This window comes from Rhipicephalus sanguineus, chromosome 6, assembly GCF_013339695.2.
Source record: "Rhipicephalus sanguineus isolate Rsan-2018 chromosome 6, BIME_Rsan_1.4, whole genome shotgun sequence".
Taxonomy (NCBI): domain Eukaryota; kingdom Metazoa; phylum Arthropoda; class Arachnida; order Ixodida; family Ixodidae; genus Rhipicephalus; species Rhipicephalus sanguineus.
Window position 1 is genome coordinate 153,722,629 of NC_051181.1, and position 9,402 is coordinate 153,732,030.

The 9,402-nt window shown below is 48.3% G+C and overlaps 1 protein-coding gene across 1 annotated transcript; it reads left to right on the forward strand.

Annotated features, from left to right (window-relative positions):
- Nucleotides 1-279: 279 nt before the first annotated feature.
- On the forward strand, nucleotides 280-4,292 carry LOC119396832 (uncharacterized). Its single transcript, XM_049416638.1, has 3 exons — nucleotides 280-303; nucleotides 1,003-3,073; nucleotides 4,146-4,292. Coding segments are annotated over exons 1-3 (2,097 nt in total). The 3' UTR covers nucleotides 4,148-4,292.
- The last annotated feature ends 5,110 nt before the right edge of the window (nucleotides 4,293-9,402 follow it).

Consider the following 9,402-nt stretch of genomic DNA (forward strand, 5'->3'; position numbering starts at 1 on the left):
GCATCGCCAACCAGCCCGGAACGTGGACGGGAAGATGCAATAGGCCGTGGAGCGGCAGGCAAGGAAGAACGTCAAAGGGAGAGAGAGAGGGCGAGAGAGAAAGCGGTAATGTAAGGCGCAGGAAGAATCTGCAGAAGGGACTATAAATAACATAAAGAAGAAATTACTTTGAACTCGTGTACGGCGCTGAATTTCTGATACCAGAGCACTGTATAGCCAGACGCCAGTGATACGCTCTTTCTTTCTTTTCTTGTCTCAGAAACCGTATGCCCAGGGAGCATGCTTTGCCCTCGGCCTTCAAAGGTAAGGTTAGGGCGGTGCAAGTGCGGACTTATGTTTCTTTTTTTGTTTTCGGTCACTTAAAAAAAAAAAAGTGAGTGGAGCTTCCAAGCGTGGCAAAAGAAAAGAATTTGCCCAGAGAAGTGAAATAAAGAGCAGGAGAGAAGAGTCATATGGAGAGATGTTTGGCGATAGGAACTGGAGACCGCCCATAGAGTATCGAACCCCTCCTCGCCCGATAGCTCGGATACTATATAAGGGTCTAACCATCGTCGGCCACGTAGCCAGTCTGGTACCCTCCGGCAGCTGGCGCAGTGGTGGCCATTATGATCAGAGTGAGTTGAAAAATATCCCGCGTGGTGACCTCTGGGAACTGTTCGTATTCAGTCGTGTAAATAGTTACAAGAAAAGTAGCGGTAAAATGACAGCGTTAAGTGAATTTTCGCCACAGCAATCGCCCTGACTAGCTCCTTAGCTTTTGCTTCCAGTTAAGAACGTGATGTGACACACTATTATTTCGAAAGAAAAAGGAGAACCTGACAAAGCTAAACGGCTTGTAAAGAATTACTGCGAAAGCAGACGAACGTTAGCAAAAGATAGAGAAGTAATGGTTGATAATGTTCTAAAGTCATCAACTGTGGTAATCACAGACTTCGTGGCCTGCAATGTAGGACAAGAGATAGAGTTTTGCTTCATGCGGGTGTGTCTTCTACTTGTCTGCAGATATCAGCCCTGCTCCTGCTGTCACTGGCATCCAGTGTCCTTGGCGGGGATTACCAAGCCACCATCACCGAAACAACTGCCCCGATCAGCCATGCCGACAACACAGCGGCATCTGCTGTGACCACCGACCATGCTGCTCTGACCAGTGTGCACGGCGATGTCCACGGCGATGTGCACGCCGTTACAACGGGTACGGCTCCCGTTGGTTCTGCGCAGGCGGTGCCAGCGGCCACGGCTGTGCACGGGGAATCGACCGTGACGGCTGTTCACGGCGACAATACAGGCGTGACACCCGTCCATGACGCGCCGGCGACACACACACTTTACGGTGCCCCTGTTGTCGGTGCCGAGCACACTTCTGTCTCCGGCGTACCGGCTGCTGTGAGCGCCGTTCACGGTCCCTCTACGACAATCACTAACGTGCACGCTGCTCCGGCTGTAGCCACACCGGCCGTCGGGACGTTACATACTTCCGTTGAAGGTGCGCCTACTGTGGGCACTGTCCACGCTTCGCCGACTACTGCGACCACAGAAACCGGTGCACCGGCTGTCACAACGGTGCACAGCTCTCCAGCCGATGCCTCTAATGTCGCCACCACTGCGGCCTATCCAGCACCCACAGTGCCAACGTACCAGGATCCCTCCGCCTACCCAGTCTACTACAACCCTCAGCTTGCTTACAATCCGTACTACCAACCCTTCCCCTTTGCCAACGGCGGTGGTGCATCGGACTCGAAGACGGCCTACAACTTACCATACGTGCAGAGCGTGTATCAGCCTAATCAGCCGAATCAGGATAACTCGGGATACTATCAGCCATCTCCTTACTTAGGTTATGTGCCAGGATTTGGCAGGCCATCGGCATACCCGACGTCTCCAGTGTTTCCTGCCTACCACACGTCACCAGCTGCGGACACCCACCAGACTGGCTCCGCCGTGATGCCTGCTACGAACGGGCCGTCCGTTACCAAGACTACAATGGTCGGCGGTTACCAGGCTTCTCCAGTTGCTTCAATTATGTACCGTGACTCCGCTCCAGCTGTCTCGGGTGATCACGTTGCGCCTGGCGTCGCAACTGCGCACACCACTTACCAGTCTGCTCCAGGAACTGTCATGGTTCACTCCACCCCGGGAGTTACGACTGTGCACCCCCACTCCGCTCCAGTCATGGGTGCTGCCTCGCCCACCTACATGGCTGCTCCCGAAGCTGGTTCCACTCACACCGGTCAAGTTGTGGCTACCACTTACCAGGCGGTCGACCACACTGTTCCTAACATTCACCAAGTTCCCGCTGTAAACCCCTTTCACGCTGTCCCGGCGTTCCCCTCTTACCACACTGTACCCGTGGCGGCTCAAGCGGGAAAAGTCGACTCGTACCAGTCGTCTCCCGTCATTGGCGCTGTTCACCCAACCACGCCAACCGTTACCTCTGTTCACGAGGTTGCCCCTGCAGTGCCCACTCTACATTCAGCAACGCCAGCTGTTGCCACTGTTCACTCGTCCGCTCCAGCAGGAACTGCCGTTCACGAGACTGGCCCTGCCGTGGCCAGCCTTCATGCCGCTTCACCAGGAGTGACGACGACCACACTTCATGAAGCTGCACCGGCTGTTGTGACGGCACACACCTCCGCACCAGCCGTGACCGGTGTTCACGAGGTTGCTCCAGCTTTGGCTGGCGTCCATGCCGCACCAGTCGCATCGGTTTCGCCGGCTGGTGCAACGAGTGTCGGCGCACATCACTTCGTTCCAGCCGTGACCTCTTTTCCTGGTGCTAACACTGGGCTAGCCGTGCCAGGGGCTGTCCACGCGGCTCCTGCGGTAGCCACAGCGTATGGGGCTGACCCGACGGTGACGGGCGTCCAACCCGGGTATCCGTTCGCCGCAGGGTACGGTGTTGGGCCGGCATTCGACTACGTTCCTGCGTATGGTTACGGCGTTCAAGACCTCGGCTACGGCGTGGCTCCCTTCGCCGCTGGACTTAGCCACGCGTTCCCGCACTACGGGCTCAACTACGCCTATGGCCTTGGTCCCATCGACTACAACGCACTCTACCTCCGTCGTAGAAAGAAATGTAAGTAGTGCAATTATTATAGAGATAATTAACTTTCCTTTGACTGTCGAGGTACCAACACTCAAGTGTTGCGGAGGAACATGCAGTATACACCGCTGTAATATTGGCAGTTTCGCTCCAAGGGCGGTTGAAAGCGATAAAAAGGTTTAGTATTGTACTTAGGCTCTAATAATACGTCCGTTCAAGGTATTGGCGCATCGTGTGAGACAACTGCTGCTTCGCAGCAGAAGCAATGTCCTAGCAGCTGCAAGGTGTTCCTCAAAGCTGGCTTAAGTTCCATAGATAGACGTATCTGCGGATCTTATGCATGCATCACGGGGATTACACCATTCGGGGGCCGACATGTGGCCGAATGAAAACCGTCAGAACTCGTATCACAAAGTTATATTCCTTTGCGTTCGGCCCTCGGCATGCGCCACAGTGTGGTGTGTACGCAGCGACTCATTGTTTCTGATCGATAACGTTCATGGCAGTGTCTGATGGTAGAACGCTTCCCTGTCTCTGGCTGCAGAGTCGATTGAGCTGAGGGTGATGGTGCGTCCAATTGGTATCGTTCTCTTCGTTGTCTAACGCACTTCTGGAAACTTCAAGATTACCGTGCACAAGTCATACATGCGCATCGGTACCATGACAACACTACGGCGCGCGCGGCGTCAACGGCGTGATTGCCTCTGAAGTGTGTGCCTATATATATATATATATATATATATATATATATATATATATATATATATGTATGTATATATATTACTATCGCATTAGTATTGCTAAATAGTGTTCGTAAGTCTATTATTGCTAAGCTGGGTTTTGCCTCGTTATCACGACAATTGTCCACTGCATTTAAGGGAGACATCCTGAAGAAAAGGAACGCTTTTATTGTGAATTCAGGTTCATGCACGTTATGAGCCTCTTGATGGTTATGGCTGCCGTTTCTGCCATGAACACAAATAATGCAAATTAACGTTGAATTGTTCATTCAGTATTAGTAAGGCCTCCAATGCTTCTCATTCATACGTCGTAAGATACTTCGATAACCCCCTACAACTTTCCTTCTTCATATTATTTTTTACAGAAACCAAAAATGACATCTACCATCGAAGTCATCCAGATCACCCCGCATTTCACCGTACAGTCTTCAACTACGTGGAAGAAGCTCAACTACCACCGGTTATCAACCAAAACATGCTGCTATTGGCGGTTGAATAAATTTTTACCAAACGTGATTATGCAGATTTTATTTTCCCGTGAGGTTTATTAAAGGTCATTACAGCACTTGCAATATAGAAAGAAGCCAAGATGAAAAGGAAGGGAGGTTAACCATGGACGGATTCGGCATAGACGAAGGAAACACAGCGCCGACCAAAAGTAAAAATATATTCTTAAAAAAGACGTTTCGGCTCCCACACGGGAGCCTTGTTAGGCTCCCGTGTGGGAGCCGAAACGTCTTTTTAAGAATATATTTTTACTTTTGGTCAGAGCTGTGTTTCCTTCGTCTATGTCTTTCCCCGGCCAGGCGGGTTTCCGCCAAACTCTCGACTTCATGGACGGATTCGTTTGGCTATCCTATAACTGGGGAGGGGGATTGTTAAAAAAGAATATATAAGAGAAATAACAAAGTCGGCCATTGCGAAGACACTTACAGATGAACATTCGCTAATAGTTACTATGACTCGCACTATTCGGTTGCCTTCAAGAATTGCAGCAGTGTTTTTGTAACCTTGTGATTGCAAGAACTTTCAGGCCAAGGCGGGACGGATGGCACGTTTACATATGTTGTTCTTAAAATAGTTGCCGTGTATTCGGCCACAAGCAACACATCATTATCAGCAGCCATTAAAGAAATTGTTCAGTGCCACGTTGAGATCCGCTGCTTTATTTCAGCGGCCATAGAGCTCGTCTTGTCTGTTTCCTCTTCCTTTTGTTTTCATCCGCGCTGTTCCTTCACACGATGTGCAAAAAACGCTAGTGTACTTGTATCCAGGTGCGAATTAAAGAAGCCCAGGTGGCCCAAAATATTTCGGAGTTTCCACTCCAGCATGCCTAAAAATATAAAACACAATAATGGTTTCAGCAATGAAACCCCAGAATTGAATTTACGTCGAAAGCCACAGCCCACTCCTTTATCAGTTTTTCGTATTTAAGTAGATCTGTTCGCAGGCATTCCGAAGGTGTGACTCATGTTTGCTTTCAAATAATACGTTTCACCTGCCAACATTAAATAAACGGCTACGAAGTTGGGCTGCTGTGCAATGAGCTGTGAATTCGATTCGCAGTTAGGATGACCTTGTTCAGGAGGGTGGCGGAACGTAGAAGCTAAATGCAAGCGGGATGCCCCAACTCAGCACACGAAGGGCTTAAAAGGGAATAATCATGAAGTAAACACATCCCTCCTCCTGCTGAGGCGGCATGGGAACGCCGCAGTTGCATACGTCAACGTTTTCACTAGTGGTGTCACGGCGGTCGCATTTCGAGGGATGCGAAATGCTAGAGGCCCGTGTACTTAGATTTAGGTGTACGTTAAAGAACCCCAGGTTGCCATATTTCCGAAGCCCTCGACTACGGCGTCTCTTATAATCATATCGTGGTTTTAGGACGTAATTAAACCCCAACCGTTATTAATATATTATTATTTACTAGTGATGCGTTTTTCTAAGGTCGTTGGCGATGACGTTGGTGTAAAGTAGCCCTTTTGTCTAAACGTTTACATTAGAACGAGGGTTACTCGTTCTCTAGTTCTCTCACATTGATTAAGTATGGCACGGTGAGTGTATCGTGAAATCGTCCAAAGGCCAAACTGAAATCTTCAGAGAGAGAGAGATAGAGAGAGAGAGAATAAAGGATGTGCTGGCATTGTAGAGCAAATTTGAAGCTCATACGAAATTATTCTCAAGTACTTCGTTCAACTTCGAAATCGTACGTGCTGCCACAGCAACAAGAAGAATGACAAGACGAGCCCAGCGCGAACGACGGCTAATAACTTCTAGGCACGAAACGGAGCATGACGTGATGGTAAATGTGAGTCCCAGAAGGAAAAGAAAAACCCGACAAAATTGTGCAACCTTGGAAAATCGCAACCCGAATCCCAAAGCAACAAGATTTCGAATCGAGCGTATTCTCGACAAAGAAGAGCTTCTGGTACAAGCAGGATATTTATTTTCAATACTCTTGCATCCTTGTTACCAGTTGCGTGGAGTGCCGGCGCAGCCTCCGTTTTGGTCGCCGGCACTGTTGGCATCGAGCGCGAGAGAGCTTACAAGTGTCGCGTTCAAATGAACTCTCACAACCCATATAGACTTGAAAATTGATTTATGCTGTTGATTATGAGCGCACTTTGCACAAGCGTTCATAAGTGTGCAAACGTTGAAGCCCATATGTTCAGCCATTTGCTTGCTGAACACCTCGAAATTGCCGCCTGCGACGGTTGGCGTTGACGGCTAGTTCGGACTGAAAATGTTTCGATATTTACATATTAGCGACATCAGTGCAAGGCCCGTAAGCCGTACAGTGGGACTCCGGATTATTTTTAACCACTTGAGCTTCTTTAACAAGCAGCTATATTTAAGTAAACGGGTATTTCTGCGTGTCGCTCTCATTGAAATGCGCCCGCCACGATCGGGAATCGAACCCGCGCCTCGTGCTCGGCATCTCCTCATCAAAGCCGCTAAATCACCAAGGATGGGAAAAATTCTAAAACAAAAAAAGCGGTACACTTCGAGTCTTCAGAATCGCAGGCAATTTCACGAGTGTTCGACATCGAGATATGAATTACTTCTGAAAGCACAGCCGTATGCGAGGGGAAAATGCGACCACTGAAGCATTGAGAAGAGTTACAAAATGCTCCATTTCCAGCCCATCATTGTACATCGTGACGCTGGTGTTCCGCGTCTCAGTGCGAAATATTACCTCGCCTATTCAGTTCATTAAAATGCTACGTTACAAGGCTTCGTACGCGTAATTAACGATGTCGCTGGGAAAGAAGTTCGAGGGCACAAAGTAACGACGCGTTAGATTCTACATTTTTCACCGCTCTCCAGTACCTCAGTCTCAGGAACTACAGCACTTGACCTTATAGGTCATGTCCTTGGATGAGAGCAGCCTCAATAGTGCCCGAAGGATGAATATGAGTGAAGGAGAAAGAAAAAAAGAGCCGTGCATTACATTTCCACGGTTATAAATCATTGGCAAGTTGTTTCTGTGTCGGCAGCAGTGGAATTATAAAGCTTGCTCAGAAACTGGGTCATACGTGTCTACCACGCAGTCGCATCGCCATTTTTTTTTTGCAGGTGATCGAATAATGCGACCTTCTTGTGGTTTCCTTGTAGGAGTTGCGAAAAAATACGGAGGTGATTAAGGGCGTCATTTGGAATGAATGGTCGGGGAGTAGAACGCGTGTACAAATAATATACCACCCGTGAGTGTGTGTAACGGAGGTTGATCACGCGTCGATGTGTGTCTCTAGTGTAGCGATGACAAGTTATCGTGAGAAGTTGAAGTAGCTGGCGAAAACCGTCTGGATGTGTCAACTATGTCAAGTTCAGCAGTGCCAAGCTGTGTAGGCGGGGCTCATTAGCAGTCAGCGGCCTGTAGTAGTGTCACAACATTGGCGTAGCCGATGGGTGGGTTTGGGGGAGAGGTTCCAACTCCTCCTCCCTCCCACCCCCACCCCGCCTCCGAAATTCTTAAATTTTTGCATGTCTGTACTCTGTATATACACGCACACATACAAACACACGCTCGAACATAATCCCATTAGGCCTCAAACCCGCCAGGCGTTTTATTGCATCCGGCTGCTTGTGCAACTGGTCACGCTCGCACGTCCTGTCATACTCGACTAATCGTTCCCTTTATAGCAACTAGAAAGACATCATTTCTTGCTTGTTTTTTAATCCACACTGCCGCCTCCATTCGTGCTACGGCTACGTTTTCATTTTCAGTTCGTCCACTCAGTTCGCTGTTCAAGCATAGTTAAGTCAGGGTACGTAGCGTGGTAATCAGACCGGTCCTTATGTGAATTCCATCAAAGCCGCGGTGTAGAATGACTCATGCACTGATGTCGAAGCGCAAAAAGTTTGAGCTTCCACAAAAGTGTGATGTGCCCTGTAAATGACGCCGCTATGGCATTCAAAGAGAAGTGCTTTTTAAACGTTTTAGCGAAGTACACCCCAAGGCAAACTAGTATCGGGAACACCGTAGTGTTGGAATGCCTTTGCAGCAACGTTTTTCAGACAACCCCACTTGGCGAATCAGGAAACGTACAGGCGCCTGTTAGAAAAGGAGGCCGAACACGTCCGCAAACGGAACAGAACCGCGGCAGAATAGGTAGTCCCGAAGACCTCTCGGTGATGCAATAGAAAGAGCCGTTAAGCCCCGCATAATAAAGCGGTGCTTTAAAGAACATGCACAGCAGAGAAGTCCGGATGCCTCCGTTGCGTTTCACTGGCTGCTCTGGAAATATGCATAATCTGGCCGTGAACGTATGCCATTTGCATGGAGGTTGGCACTCGCTGCGCTAACCACTACAGCATTGAAAGTGCCTTCATTTTTGAAGCTATGTAGGCTAATTAGCGGATGTTGTTTGCTGATTGCTTGCCTATGGTCCCATCTACTACAAGGGGGGGGGGGACACGCTGAAGTTTGTTGAAAAACCCCAGTGACCCATCGTGAAGCCCTGACGCTACTTAGTGTTGCATATAAAGTAATTAACTGTATGATAGATTAAAGTCACGCATTACGCAATCATTTCTGCAATTGAACTAATTACGTACCAAATATTCCTGCTTCATTCGTGAGTTGGAGTTTTCCTTATAAGAGAACTTTTTGTTGGCGAGTTGTTCTACGTTCATATTTGATTTAAGGCACAAAAGAACACAATCACGAGAAAGGACAGGCGCGGTGTGCCGTGTCCTTTCTGGTTATTGTGTTCTCTTGCGCCTTAAAAGAAATTTTTCCCTGTAAGGTACAGCTATATTCTTAAGATTCAGTAGTTCCTTATTCACATCGTCTTGACAAAGAAAACTCAACTGAACGGTGCCCTCGTATGCGTTAGACACAGAAAAAAAAAGTAGAATATTTTTTCTTTTTCCTCAAAAGCGCCGGTTTTATGGTTTTAATTTAGCGTTTCATAAAATAAAAAAAAATGAACTTGTTTTTAGATCGAGGCTAATGGAAGGATCGAGGCTAATCGAACACACACAAGCGTCTTGTAGAGCTTGTGTGTGTGTTCCTTCTTGTTCCGTCCCGTCATATAAGTTCTGCACTTAACAATGAATATGTCGCACCAACACGGTCAGAAACCTGCCCTTGCCACAGGAAGCTCTTGTTATTCACAT

Bases quoted from the DNA above. Each gene is read 5' to 3' on its own strand.
- LOC119396832 (XM_049416638.1), top strand. From the start codon at position 280: ATGCTTTGCCCTCGGCCTTCAAAG. The intron at 304-1,002 runs GTAAGGTTAGGG...ACTTGTCTGCAG, and splicing joins TTTGCCCTCGGCCTTCAAAG to ATATCAGCCCTGCTCCTGCT.